This window comes from Esox lucius, chromosome 19 (genome assembly GCF_011004845.1).
Source record: "Esox lucius isolate fEsoLuc1 chromosome 19, fEsoLuc1.pri, whole genome shotgun sequence".
Taxonomy (NCBI): Eukaryota; Metazoa; Chordata; class Actinopteri; order Esociformes; family Esocidae; genus Esox; species Esox lucius.
The window spans coordinates 15,478,344-15,494,337 of record NC_047587.1 but is presented as its reverse complement, the minus strand read 5'-3'; the positions used below and the strand labels follow the sequence as shown (position 1 = coordinate 15,494,337).

The 15,994-nt window shown below is 41.9% G+C and overlaps 1 protein-coding gene across 5 annotated transcripts in view; it reads right to left on the bottom strand.

The window, feature by feature from the left end:
• rassf7a (Ras association domain family member 7a) overlaps positions 1-15,994 on the bottom strand; it is a 44,686-nt gene that overhangs the window by 6,572 nt on the left and 22,120 nt on the right. For 4 of the 5 annotated variants that reach the window (XM_020040498.2, XM_010883681.4, XM_020040499.2 and 1 more), the window contains exon 2: positions 152-340. In XM_020040498.2, the coding sequence (XP_019896057.1) occupies positions 152-254 (103 nt within the window). In that variant the 5' untranslated portion in view covers positions 255-340. Of the gene's footprint in view, positions 1-151; positions 341-5,783; positions 5,900-15,994 lie in introns of those variants that run through there. The other variant, XM_010883682.3, reaches the window with a different exon arrangement.

The following is a 15,994-nucleotide window of genomic DNA, read 5'->3' as shown; positions in this document are numbered from 1 at the left end:
AATATAAAACAAATTTCCATCAAATGGGTGGAATGTTTATCATAACTGATTGGCATCCATTCATTTTAAATATATTTGGTAGGACTCGTCAGGGTTTATCTGGAAAAAGCTTGAACATCAATGAGTAAGATGGACTGATTGAGATACTAACCAATTGCCTGAGCCAGTGCGATGACCACATCCTGGCAGGAGGTCTCCTCTGACAGGCCACAGACCACGCGCACCACTCCATCCACCCAAACCTTTAGTTCCATATAAGACTTGATGTCAGCAGATAAGATGAAGATTGTTTGACTGGATTCAGCTCAGTTCAGCACTGCATGGTGCAACTGATTCCTCTCTGTAAGGACGACAAACATGGAGAGGTTTAAAACAAACAACAACAGAACTTGTTTTCCCACGTCCTCTGTGAAACAAGCAAAAGCACATTGTTTCCAACTTTAACACAAGAAGGTCCACTGTCCCAATTCTCCTTCCACTGTCTTTAGGTTATGAGGCTACGGGTTTAGCATCTCTCCCTCAGGCTGTTCACTACATAAAACACAGTGTAGGCACAGTATGTCTACCGGTTGTGACTGAGGTTTACATGGGGAGCAGAGTGGAGCCGAGGCGCTATGTTCCCCCAGGTTCTAGTGGTACCTGACGGACCTGCGAGCCTCAAAACAGATCTGTAACCCAATTAAATGCTCCGTTGCCCCTCTTCAAAGACGTTACAGCAGCTTTGCGCAGAGGGGAACAGACAGGCAGAATGCACCATAACCGTTCAGTCTGTGTGTTCTACTCTTGACGCCTCCCTCCAGAAGCCGACCAGGCAGACCTGGAATGTCCCTGACTGTCTCTAGGTAGAGCAGCAGGTAGCTCGACACGGGAAGACAGTTCAGGTCGGAGTGGTTTTCCTAATGACGAGCATGAGCAACCCTCGTCACTCCTGTGTCCTGTTTTACAACTGGATCTGTAATACACTAACAACAAGGCTATATATGTACAGCGTGACTCATAAAGTCAATGGCCTTGGGTGGTTCAGACGGAGTCTTTTTATTATAGTAGTGGTAGGCTATAGATTAGCGCGTAAGACATATAATAATTCCGCGAGGCCATAGATACACACCAGTGCAATCCTTATATAAGTTATGTCAACATGAGTAATAGATCAAACACATGTGCTCCCTAACTGGCATACAGCACAGCCTAGCGACCCCCCTGCTTCCCTAAATGGCATACAGCACAGCCTAGCGACCCCCCCTGCTTCCCTAAATGGCATACAGCACAGCCTAGCGACCCCCCTGGTGTGGGCCAATGGCTGTCTTCAGGAGAGTTACCCAGCAAAAAATAAAAATGTACCATGTGACTCAAATACCCCTGCACCACCATTACGCATTTGATTTTTCAGGCACTTAATAGATTACAATAACATTTAACCTTTTAATCTGAAGACATTACATACATATTTGTCTAAGTGGTCAGATTGTGACTTTCTGGACCTGAAAACATTCAGAAGACAGCCTTGGTAACGATGACCCATGTTACAGTATGTGAGGTAAAATAGGGTCTAAAGAAACTACAACATATCAGAGAATAAGTATGAAAATATTTGTAATAATATCAAAAAGGGGTCCCATGAAATGGGAAAAAAAACATGGCATTTACAGAGAACCTGATTTGGCAACAGAAGTAGTCACAACTCATTATCAACAAAAAGGAGTAACAAATCAATATAGCCACATAGAGGAATCATAACTCAACATTGCCACATGTAGGAGTCACATCTCAATATCACCACACACAGAGGAGTGACAACTCAATACCACCACACATAGAGGAGTGACAACTCAATATCACCACACACAGAGGAGTGACAACTCAATATCACCACACACAGAGGAGTGACAACTCAATATCACCACACACAGAGGAGTGACAACTCAATATCACCACACACAGAGGAGTGATAACTCAATACCACCACACATAGAGGAGTGACAACTCAATATCACCACACACAGAGGAGTGACAACTCAATATCACCACACACAGAGGAGTGACAACTCAATAACACCACACATAGAGGAGTGACAACTCAATACCACCACACATAGAGGAGTGACAACTCAATATCACCACACATAGAGGAGTGACAACTCAATATCACCACACACAGAGGAGTGACAACTCAATATCACCACACACAGAGGAGTGACAACTCAATACCACCACACATAGAGTGACAACTCAATATCACCATACCAGGCTTATCTGAGGAGACAATAAACAAGGCACTTTTCTTTATACACAGATTTTAGTCCACTACGACAGCATTAATGTAGAACTACGGATCTATATTTAGAAAATAAAAGATATTTGCCAAAATAATGGCAGATGAATGTGTCTTGTAGTCACCAGTGAGCTTTCTTCACTTCTCCTGTCAAATTGTACGACTTTTCAGCCACAAAGTGTGCTTATTCTGTAACAACTGCTCCGTGTAGCACAACGGGCCCTCTTCCTCTCCAGCGCTCCACCTCCCCAGTGTACTAACCACCGATAGAAGAGTGATAAAAGCAGCCCACCCTTCACACAAATGCTCCTCATCACTCATTAGTGTGTGTATATGTATGTCTTGTTTGCACTGGCACTTCACGCTGCATTGTGTCTGCTGTTCGTCGACTGAGTTGGTGCCGTCTCTTTCCTTCAGCTTTCGATAAAGTCTGATAATCGTACTCTGAGTGTCGTCCTTTTCCCTTAACGTTTTTCACCCTCATTCCTCATTTGTCAGGAATGTCCTCCACAGAAAGACGCAGAAAGAAAGACTTCTGCTCATCAAACCCACCAATGGGCATTCCAACACTATGATTGAGCTGTCTCGACTGGCGAAAATATTTGTCCTTTGAGTTGAATGCAGTACAATTATTATGTTGCAATAATTATGTCCACACAAACCAAAGTTTGCTCATACTACTGAAGATAAGATACGAAAATGTTTACACCCTCCTGTTTTCAATCTCCATTAAAGCATTCCAATATACTTCCTGTATTCTTACAGAAAAAGAAGAAAATCAAATAATAACAGACCTCTTTCTGTGGAATGCCACCTTACAGGTCTGTATGAGAGGAAGACAGGGAGACACTGGAACAAACTCTCCTTTGTCTGAGGACTGACACACTCAGTAACCCAGTTAATCAAACACAGCAACCATCACGACCCATCTCCCCCTGTCAAGGACTCACCGTGAGCTGTTACAAACCACTCAACACACTCAGGTATGAACTGGAAAAAACACTGCTCCTCATTTCTCCAAAATGGCTTGTTTTGTTCAGAACTGGATCATGGATAACAGCCTGTGTAAAAGTTGAAACATGCCCAGAACACCTACCATTTCCTTTGTGCCATCAGATGGTTGTAAAAACATAGATAAGGTGATGAGACATTAGATATGAAAAGGTTTACATAACAGAGGTGAATAGAGGATTTAACTTGAATGTAACAGGTTTTAGCAAGAACATCCCCATCAAGATCCTCCACCATTTCAAACTAACCTCCAAGGTGATAAGCATTTAAGAATGATCACATTATACTCGGTCATACAACCAGCTCATTAAGAGGGACTAACCAATTCATTTTATTTGAAAAGATGAAATAGGACTTCCTCAAAATCAAGAGATTTGAGGTCTCTCCAAGACTACGGGTTGCTCTTAGTAACAGAGCTTTTGTCCCCTGACCTAAATCAATCAGCTCCCTCTCATCTACCATGACAAGCCGTGCTATAGCACCTCACCTGGGCAAGTCTTATTGGCCAAACTAGCCCCAGTGTTGGGGCTCTCACACTGCCAAGGACACCTTGTGACAGCAAGGAGGTTTGTGTTCCATAATCTCTAAGGGGCAGATTCTGTGGCAATCCGTCAAGGTAAACCTAGAATAAAGCGATTGTGGGCACAAGCAGTTCCTGGTTTCATCATGATTCATCATTATTTGGACAAATCAAGTTTTGGAGGAGGTGATTTATCTCAAACAATCATTTTAGTTTGCGGACTATAAATGGTTTCCATTACATTGCAAAGTCACAAAGTCAAAATTGTTATCATATAATCTATTAAAACAAAAATGTGTTTTTAGCTGTTGACACGCACTTGTACCACATCCTTCCAGTGGCGTCTCCAGGCCTGACTAACTGTGTGTCTGTGTGCGGGGTGTGGAGGATCCAAGCACACCATTCACAGATGTTCAGAAACATCCACCCACCACTATCCAAGCAACCAGATGGCTTTCAAAAACACTAATATCCACCCAGGCCCTCCACACCCACAGGTCCCAGAGAACAGACAGAAAAAAACCTCCCAAAAAACCTCTGCGCCGACCCCTTCCCTTATATCCGCCCATCCTAGGCTGCTCTGCTCATCCTCTTTAATGTCAGTTCTGCCCAGATCAACCCATAGAGGCAGTGATTACAGGCATGTGTCCTTCCCTTGCCTCTCATCATCGCCACCCATCCAGCCACTGAGCCAACCTGTCTCTGGTCAACAGAAAGAAGACAGATTCCACATGAAGCTCAATCTCAGCATCCAAAACAAAATGAATCATTTTAAAAGAAACCAATGTTTTCCCGAATTATCAATAAGGTCTGTGGGGGTGCAGAAAGAAATCTGTAATTATGTAATTGATTATTTTAGGCTTACAATGTAATACAGAAAAAATATTTTTAGAAGCATTGTTGTTGTGTTCTGCCAAGCCTCTTCTTTAAAATTATAATATTTTCCATAAAACTTACAAACTTACAGACTTTGTGCTAATATATCTAACTAAAACGTAACATCCACAATAGTAGCTATTTCTCCAACCTGACAATACTTAATTGCATGTGTTCGGGGTTTAACTTCCCCAAACACATGCAATGGACACACATTGCATATAGATAGGCTCTTCTGAGGTACAAAATTGGGACTTTTCATGCAAACAAAATGTCCATAACACTGGATTCAGCCAGTAGCCTCCAGCTTTGCTGCCTTCTGTATACACTCATTATTATACCAGTGGAAGGGACAAAACTGACATTCAGACAGGTCTAGTCTGGTCTGAAGGTTAACTCTAGTCATAGATGGTCCTTGGAGTGAATAAGGTGAATAATGAGAAGTTATTCTCCCCGCCTGATAACATCTTATCAAGCATAGGAACCATCAGCACACATTTCTTTGGCTTTACACTCACTCAGTAGATAACCCTAAAATACAAAATGTAGCGGTCCATGCTAATCTAGTCCAGGGTCTTATCTGTCAGGGGAACACCTCAGAACATGCCCAACTACAGGTACTGATTTACATGCAAACCCACACAGAGAGTTTTAGGCTGTCTATTTTACACAGAAAGTTTTTAGAGTCTATTTCAGAGTATAAAAAGTACACTTACCTGAAACCAAACATCAACAACAACAACAAGTAACATCAACAAGCCTGTGAATGATCTGATAAACAAGGCAAGAAGGGAATACACCTTAATAAAAAACATAACGCTTCACATCCCAGTGGGCATCTTGGTTAAAATACTCCATGGAAATTATGCCTGGGGTCTACCAACCAATAATTCAGAAAAATTAAACACATCTTTGAGACTCTACATGCATAATGTTGTATCACTACGTAGAGAAATCCACAGAGTATGATAGGAAATATTTTTTGCACAGCATAATTCACACTATGCCCACTAATTACCTAAATCCAGAATTCAGGTGTTAAATTTCACACCCACTTAAAGGAAATATATTTTCAAACCTTCCATAAAAAAAGCTTGTGTCTACCAGTATTGAGATGAACCTAGAGCAAAGCCTCATTAGAACGCCGGTGTTGGAGCTCTGTTAACAAACGGACCACCCAGGGCCCCAGGAGACCAACACAGTACCAACCAAGTTCTTAGAAAACTAAAAGAGAACTGTTTGATACATTGGATCAACCAAAATGAAAATGGAATGCTACCTTGTCCTAAACGCAAAGTACACAGTGGCAGAATACCAGAACACTGAGACTTGCTCAACATGAAGAAAAACCTTGATCATGTACAAACTAAGCAATGGCCTTGGTATTGAGGCTTCCGAAAGCAAACATGGCTAAGTGCACATTGCCCAAAAAGTAAGGCGGAAACATAGCTGCAATTCCTAATCTCCTGCCAACTGTATAACCACATATTTCCAACAGATCAAACAGAATCACAATAACTTGAAAACAAATCACACATCCCATTGGAAAAATTGTGCAATGAGCAATCACAGCAGAAAGAATAGTGACCAGTTGCCATGACACAATGTCAACCAGTAGAGAGTATACAACACTGTAAATCTAATATTTACCTATGTTTTTATTTTCCCTTTGCCCTTCATAGTATTTTCACATTGTTAAAACACTGTACATTGCTAATTGGATAACATGTCTTCATCCTTTTGAAACGTGTGTGTGGGTGTTATGTTTAACTAGCATATCTGATGTATGTTTCACAAAGTTGTTTTATAAATTTTCATATAATTCATCTTATTTTGCAATCTACTGCTAACAATTATTTCCCATGCCAATGAAGCCCTTGAACTGACACTTAAATGGAGATATTACATTACTGTAGTCACACAGAGGATAGAAGAATGGCCAAAGGCAGGAGTGTACTCAGACAGGACACAAACAGTTCCTAATACATTTGCATTCTCTGAAAAACACATGCAAAAACTAACTATTATCCTTATTCACAGGCAAACACGTTGTCATGGAGCCACAGACACGCACTTTCCTCGACACACATATACCATGTCTCAGCATCTGTGGAGGTATCGCCCCAGCTCCCTAAAGTAAACAGTGTGATAATAAGTGCCTTTGTAGCGGTGAGGACAGTGGGTGGTGCCCCAGTGACGGGCACAGCCAGGCCTGATGACCAGCCTCCCCACGGACAGAGACAGAGGAAGAGACTTACAGGCTGACACCAACCACACTGGCCTCATATGCATCAAGTTCCCTGGGTAATAGATTTTTGCAGATCTGATATTGATATTGATCTCCAAACACTTTGTCTCTTTCTCCATATTTCCCATGTATTCCCTCAGCAATAGACAGAGGGAGCAATGTAAATTGAAATCTCAACAAAACTGCAGTATGGGATCGCAAATGAAGTTACACAGTATCACAACACGCATCATATTCTGATCATATGGCACTGTGTCGAGAGGTTCCTGGCAGTACCATGCCTAGCCTCCGGGTCTTTCTATCTGTTGCACCAGAAAGATACTGATTACTGCTCCTATTCATGACATAGAACAACACAGTCTGTCACAATGGACACTCACATGTTTAACACATCCTGCTGCTTTGTTTGTTAGGCTTGACACATATTACTGGCCTTGTTGGTTCTGTTGATCTTGTCTTGCTGTCTGCTTTATGACCAGTTGCGTGGAAGGCTGATAACACTGTAATAAAACCGTTACTTTGTCCTTTATACATCCCTTGTTCCCCTTCATTCTTCTTCCTTCCCTCCATTGTTCAGCTCAGTTCCACCTGGCTAGGGTGACTGCAACATTATGAGCATCATGCCTGCATGCAACACTTTATCTCTAACAGAATGGACTAACAAAATACAAATGAAATATGCTGTGTGTGTCTATGGTTCACACTGCGTGGGGAGGGTATAGACAAGAGTGAAGACCTTGAAATCTCAAACGTCCCAATTCAAAACCATTATAACGCATTTTACTGCGTCATAAAATCACACTAAACACGTCTTCTCCAAGATGGTCCTATGTATGGGGATCTATGTTGTACAAAACATGATGATGTTACACTGCCCCCAAAACATTATGTTACACTGGCCCAAAACATGATGATGTTACACTGCCCCAAAGCATGATGATGTTACACTGCCCCAAAGCATGATGATGTTACACTGCCCCAAAATATGATGATGTTACACTGCCCCAAAACATGATGATGTTACACTGCCCCAAAACATGATGTATTACACTGCCCCAAAACATGATGATGTTACACTGCCCCAAAACATGATAATGTTACACAACCCCAAAACATTATTATGTTACACTGCCCCAAAACATAACAGTAAGCAGAAGGCCACATCAAGTGTTCACATGGAGAAATTATTCGCTGTAGCTGTTGCGTGTGTGTGTCACTTAGCAGATGCTCTTATATCGAGCGATGTACAGTTTGAGCGGTGTCCTCCAACAGAGCCGCATTGACTGACTGGCAGACTGTCTGACTGACTGAATAACTAACTGGCTGGCTGCTTGACTGACTAGCTGACTGTAGCAGTAGAGAGTAAGGAGTGGTCACATGCCCTGGAGGGAAAAGAAAAGAAGAAATTAAAAGAAATAATCCTCCACATGCAGCCCTATAAAGGCCTTTCAACAGGACCACACCTCAGACGGATTAACCTATGGTCTGGGACGAGGGAGTAAAGACGTTTCAACAAAAACAGTCTAAGAAAACATGAGAAAGCACAACGCTCACCATGTGTTAGGGAGTTTCTTCTCCAGTGCGTATGGCTGTGAGTGTGTGTCGCTGCTTGTTCTCTAGCACAGAGGAGGGGGCCAGTCTGCTGTAGCCTCTCCAGACACACAGCTTGCTAATTACACTGAGCGGTTGCCTGGTTTCCCAGCGAACGCAGCGCAGCAACAACTCATGAATAATGCATCTCGCAGCACATTTCATTTGACAAATATTTTTCTCTGGAACAAATCCAAAACACATGTGACCGGCCGACGGAGCCTCTGAAAAATATCCCCTCTGTGCGAGTGCGTGTTTGATTGTCAGCAGTAGCACTACTCAGATGTTAATAACTTAGCGGGAGTCATCAGAAAATTAAATAAGCTGATTCAGGCACTAATATACTGTAGTAGAACACTTCAGTGCTACGGACGTAAGTATCAACCCATTATACTGACTGGCTTCCTGAAGCCTTTAATCCCCAATTTTTGTGGATTTATTTTCCACAACAGTAACAACAACTATATATCAAATCTATGCTCAAGGGAATGTCTACAATATTTTAATGGCTAGATAATATTGTGGACACTTGCTTCTCTTTAGCCCCGTGATATGAAGAGGCAGATTTGAAATTCAGACATTGTCAAGCTAAATTTCACTCAGTTGAAATTATGCATAGTACAGAGTATAACTCAATTATTGGAATTCCTACAAACCAGCAGCAACACACAGATTTAACCGAGTCATTGATTATTAACCAGGTAACAATGTGACAGGGCAAACAGACCGACTGAGGCAGACTGACAGACAAGACCATCAGACCTGCGGCCAGACACCACAGCCTTGTTCTCAACATCATCACATCATTTAGGAACTCACCTCTAACCATGTGAAACGCCAGGCACAGCAATACTGACAAAGCAGCTGACCTGTCATCATCAAGAGTAAGAGTCAGTCAGTGGAAGTTCTCTCATCCAGCAGAAAACTCATCTACACGACAAGCTTTACACTTAACTTCATTGCCCTCGAGGTAATTCATTTTGCTCCAGTCTGAACACATATAGACACAATCGCATACCGTTCAGTAGAAGCCACACCCCTACCATAACCACTAACTCGTATGGGAAGACTCGGTTTGCTGGTGCTCTAACTAGCTCAGTAGGGAGTCCCACCACGTCCGCAGGGTCACTGCTTCTCAAGTGGTTGGTTGAGTCGGATTCCTTCGCATTCCGTTTACTCGGTGGCGTGATAAAACCCAGTTTTGGGCAGCAGAAAGAAATGTTTGTTGAACTGTGTAACCTGTCATGTTTTAAAGGCAAATAAAGACAATAAATGGCTTGGTCATAGTTCCTCAGCCCCACCACTGAGGCTTAAACTGTATTCTGTAAACTAGAGAAAAGGAAAAGCCATTACAGCATCCCTACCCAAGCTCTTTGTTGTGCAACCTATGGTCTCTGGGCTGCCCCATTGCGACAGAAGGGCAGGTCCCGCTCAGCCCAGTCAAAACACCTCTGTCCGTGTACCTTACTGGTAGAACCAAGCTCCCTCTTGAAGTTAAGTGTCCCTGCCCATTTTCAGAAACTGAAACCCTACCTTTTCCAATACTCTAATAATCATACACAAAACAAAATACAGGTAGCAATTTGAGTTAACTGCCTCACTCAGAGATGCAGATTATTCACCTTGCTGGTGACTGGTCAGATAATCACATTTCCTTGCTGCCTCCTAAACATGACTGACCTGACTATGTGAAGTGGGGTTTAAATCAGAAAAGTCTAGTCAATGTTATTCAAACCCTTCACTGATATCAGAGGGAGAGGGAGTATTGGAATGATCGGTGTGTCTGTTGAGTTCTACAGACTACAGGAGACTGGATTGTTAGAAGAGGTACCAAGACACAAACTGATTATGGGCACCTACATATTATGTGTAATTATATACTCTCTGACTCAGCATTACTTCTAGCCTGACAGAGAGATCACACATGCACACGCTCACGGTCAAGCACACACACACAAGCAGAAGACACACATACATAAGTAGAACACACACACACACACAAGTAGAACACACACACACAAGTAGGACACACACAAACACACACGTAGAAGACACACACACGTAGACACACACACACAAGTAGAAGACACACACACACACATGTAGAAGACACACACACACACAAGTAGAAGACACACACACATACATAGAACACACACACACACACATAGAAGACACACACACACAAGTTGAACACGCACACACATACACTTAGAACCCGAACACACACACACACACAAACATAGAACACGAAAACAAACACACAAGTAGAACACTAACACACACACACAAATAGAACACACACACAAGTAGAACACACACACAAGTAGAACACACAATGGATCAAACACAACGAGATGGGACAAGTGGTTGAATTTGAATCACTGAGAAAAGGATTGGGGGAGCAGAGAAAAAATGGCACCCAGAGAGAACTTCAGATTATATGGTGATGGTTTGTTTGTGCCCAAAGTCATTGATTTAATCTAATATCGGAAAGATCTTTAATCCTGTTTTAAAGTTGCGATCTGCAGTTGAAAAAATAAAGTGTTACTCTGCAGTCCTGTTTCAGTAAAAAGCTACGAGATGGAACTGGAGAAATATAAATCTCAAATTCATAGACAACCCTATGTATGCAAGGCCATTAGTGATGTTGAAATCACAGTTATAAAAAAATATATATACTATAGTGCTTGTTTACAAACAGCACATTTAAAGACACTATTTGAGATTTTAAATGGGGTACAAACATTTAACTAAGCTCATCCTCAAGGCATTAACTAGCAAGTTAGAGTCAATCAGAATTCTGTCATGAATTTTTAAGCCTGAAAGCAAATTGTCCCTCTTAAATATGAATATTTTCCCAGGACCTTGCTCAATATGTCTTAATCCTAAATAATGACAACACATCTGCAACACACTCCAGACTGAAAATGATCAACACCTACCATAGGTGAGGGACATCCTGCATTATGTTTCTAATGGTTGTGATTGTTTACCTTAACATATGACAGTTCTATAACAGCCTACAGAGGTCCAAGTAAGGCCATTCTAAAGACTAATTCTGTGATCACTTTCAGGAAAAAGCCTTGCTCCCCTGTTCAAACTTTCCCAGTCATTTTAATTGATATGAATTATTATTATTTATTTTTTACAATTGTCCCTAGGTTTTTAATACATTTTCAAGAATGTGATTAGCACTTGAGAGTTTGAGAAAATCTGGCAGTGATGAGCCTTTGATGAACAAATCCTCTCTATAGGATTTACTACTGTACATTTCCATTCAAACACTTACTTTTGTAAGATGAAGTGAGTTTTTGTTCTCTTATGCCCATTTCTTGGAAAATGAAGAAAGCATTCCAAGAACACTAAAGCTTAGATTCTGAATGAGATTGTCAGAGGTTGTTTTGGCTACTGTTGCCAAGCTCTGACAGGTACATTGGCATGGCAAACGTTTTGCCAACGGTCACAACTGTCTAACAGTTGGTATAATTTGGTTACACTGATGGTTACATTTGGAGCCATGATGTAGTCTCATCTGTTTGTCTTTGTGTGTGTGTGTGTGTCCAACTGGTCTCATTAGTAATTTAAAGCTCTTTCCATGTCTACTGCCATCAATATTTAATCCTTTTGGTTCTCCTTGATATTATGTTCTGTATATGTCCTTTATGTTAAAGTCCAGTACTAAGTTGTCCCTAATCTAAAACCAAACACCACTGGAGAGTCTTTAAGGATCAGACCAGACTAGTACAGGTGTGCATACAGAGCTGGACAGATAACACAAATATGACTCCAAATGCAAAACAGGGACTTGTATTCGGAATGTTTTGACAGACAAGCACAGTGTTGCATTCAACCCATGTCTCTCAACCTGGCTAGGATGCAATTTATAGTAACAATAATAAACTGAGCAACACTGGTTCAAATTAAACTGTTTCACTCTAAACCAGACCTGGGCAAGATAAGGACCCCGGGCTGGATCCGGCCAGTTGAGTCATTCTATCCGCCCCACGATACGTCCAAAACTTTCAAAATAATACAAAATAAAAAATACCTGACGAGGTCACGCACAATACCTAAAAGTCCCGTGGCACTCCCAGTAATAAGTGCAGCAGTATCATACTGTCTGTTTAAAATACCTTTAAGTTGAAACAAGGTATTTGCGTTGCTATGATACGTAGGGACCAGCACCACAATCCACGCGCGGAAGTTACCATTTGTACGTACTATACGCAATCGATTGCTAGCGATCTCTAGAAATGAGACTAAGAAATGTTTATAACGAAAGCAGGGTATTTAAAAAACTGTTGACAGGAAAATATTATTTCGCTGGTAAAGCAACTTGCTTAATATGTTAAGCTAACGTCACAGTTTTTAAAGAGTACAATTTGCAGAGGCACTTCCAGAGTAAGCATCCAGCGAAATACAAAAACTGTCACCCGATGCTACAATTCATCAAGTATAAGCGCAGATGCAGCCTCACTGATGAACAACTTGCAGCAGTACCACACACTGCTTCAACAGAAGCGCACACTTCTTCATCAGAACCGCACACTGCTTCAACAGTACCGCACACTGCTTCAACAGAACCGCACACTGCCTCAATAGAAATTAGTCCTGACTTCACCTCACTTGTCAACGCCCTTACGAGGCTCTCCTGTTCATATTGAGTGAGTAGCCCTATAAGTTGATTTCTTGGGTCTGGTCTGCTGGAATATACTGTATGAAGTTAGATTACGGCAATTATAACAACATTTGCTTTGAGTGAGAAGTGATTTCATAGACTTATGTCTGCCCTAATAACTATTATACCTATATAACTGTTATACACTACACCTTATGTAATGTAGCGGACTCTGTTGAGTTGAAAGTTAAGTTTTAAGGCAAATGTGTGTTGCAACATTACTCTTAAGTAATAACCCTAAAAAGGGATTTTTTTAGGCCTTTGCCTGCCATAATAACAGTAAAAAATAAATAAATGTTAAAGTAAATTAAGTTCAATTATGAAAACGGTGTTGCATGGAAAATAAATATGCATAAATATAATATGCAAGTTAACAGAGTTAGCTAAGTTGTGTGTCTTTTAGGCATGTTGGTTAAAAAAGTAGTCTGGCCCACAATGCTCTCTGGCATTTTCAATGTGCCCCCCCAGTGAAAAATATTGCCCACCCCTGCTTTAAACCCATCTTAGTTTCTGAGGAACTACAGTAGCTCCATATCATCTCTAGGGAAATATTGTTTTAACCTGGGGCAGTGCAATAAATACTGCAGTCCACCAACGCTGTCGGGGAATACGCAGGTGTTATAGATTAACATGAGGCACCATGGTTAAAGTCAGTGGTATGCAAACCTGCTATTACACACACTTCATATTGACCCAGGGAGGGACAGGCTTCTCCCACATTCCTGGCCCTGTGGGATAACATACAGCACAACATAGGAATGTGGATTGTGAGTGTGGGTGTGTGTGTGTGCTTCAGGTAACATCTGTACTTAAACAGGGCTGGAGGGCAGAGGGTGTTCTTTCAGAGACAGGATGTGTATGTTTATGGATGCTGAAGGTTGCGTTGTCTTTATGGATGCTAAATGTAGTATTGACTTGAGTCTGTGTCAACCACAGATCTATCAGCTAGGTTTAGGTCTATGAAAGGTTAAGGCCACTCATTAATAGAGATTTATAGACTGGTGGAGGTGTCTCTATCTCTCATTAAACTGTGACGATTATCGCCCTCCAGGTGGATGGGTGTAGAAGGGGAGGTGGAATGGTTTAGATTTACGTTGGGATTCCTCTTATCCCAGACACATTACTGGAACAGGGTCATATATCTCTATCTCAGCCACAGAAACCACCCTTTATCCCGCACAAACACACACACACAGACACCAGGGATCTATAGCTCACACTGACCCGGTTGTTAAGATTCATTTCTCCAAAGATATCTTTATTTCCTGAGAACCAGGCACAAGGGGATCCCTTCAGAGTAGTATTTTTCAAGGACTTAACATGTTTCGGTGAAAAGGCCAATGTTAAATCCCAGCCCCAACTAAACACCGACAACAAGGCCTTATCCATTCATCTCCACAGGGAAATACTGAGTCTGTGATTAGAAGAATGTGCTGAGGGGTTACGTGGTCCGCGCATCTCTGAACCAGAGACAAACCTGCTCAAAGCGACAATCTCCTGAGTGTGCAGATGGCGTCACAGAGTAGCTGGTCTGAGCAACAACTCTCCCGTTGGTGACTGTGATGGACTGCAGGTCACTAGGACACCAGGGTAAGACAGGAGGATATCATGCCGTCGCTTATGCTTGGATCTTGTTTGGTAGATGTGTTCATTCTTCTAGGAAGAAACTTTAACATACATCTGGGATGGTCACGTAGTTCAACAGACCTCGATTTAAGGCAACGTCTTCCAACTCTGCCCAAAACTCCTGCCTTTACTCTCTTCGAGTCATATGTTAAAACCTTTCCTGTTTTCTGATTGGCGTCTAAACTCTCAGGCTGCTGTGTGTGTTTTCAGCCTTATTTACAGTCTAATAAGAGACATGTCAACATGTCTCCTCAAACACCCCGTCGCTATGTCTACTCTGCCTAGCGTCACATGACTCTCCCAGGGGATTGTGGGATGTTTGCGTTGCCACGGCCACACGATACTGTTGAGTAGATACATCTCAATGGACATGTCCATGTTAGCACACACACAGCCACTTGGCAACAGTATGAACTCGACAGATCAGAGTTGGACTGGCCAACGAAGAAGTGCAAGGCTAAGAGGTTTGACAGGACACAAACAAACTACGTCGAGTCTACAGGTCAGGGTGAAACATAGGAAGCAAGAAGAAACAAACAGGACCAGGGCTGAAGCTGACAGTGCAGTGGAAATGCTGACGACACCCAGGGTAGACTTTGTTGTCAGTAGCAACAGATCCTGAGGTGTGTGTGTGTTATCATTACGTAGTCTGACGGTGACAACACTTGGTTTTACCTATGATCTAGTGGTTCTCAGGTGGCACAAAGTTGACCAAGCCAGACTAAATTACCACAGCCCAAATGTCTGGCATTTTCCATTTTCAATTGTCTTGAACTGCCTGACTGAATGGAAATAATCATTTGTTTCAGGAAACACTAACAAGAAGCTTTAAGTTATTGTGCCATCCAGTTATCGCACAGGTCAAACATTTCAAAGCCATGTAAAATTGTCTTAGTGAAGAAAACGCCAGAGTTGCATGGAACTAGCAGGGCATGAGACAGTTTTTATACTATCATCATTGTATTTAGAGGAACAAGACTTGTTACCATATTTACAATTGAGTTCCGTCTTTTTTGCGTAGACAGGCGAAAATGTCAATTGTCACACATCACCATACAAGGTTAACATGGACACACTTCAGACACATACACAGACTGGTTCTGTAGGTCCTTCCAGCTCCATCACCAGTAACATCACTTGTTTGACACAGAGGACCACGTTAGTTCCCAG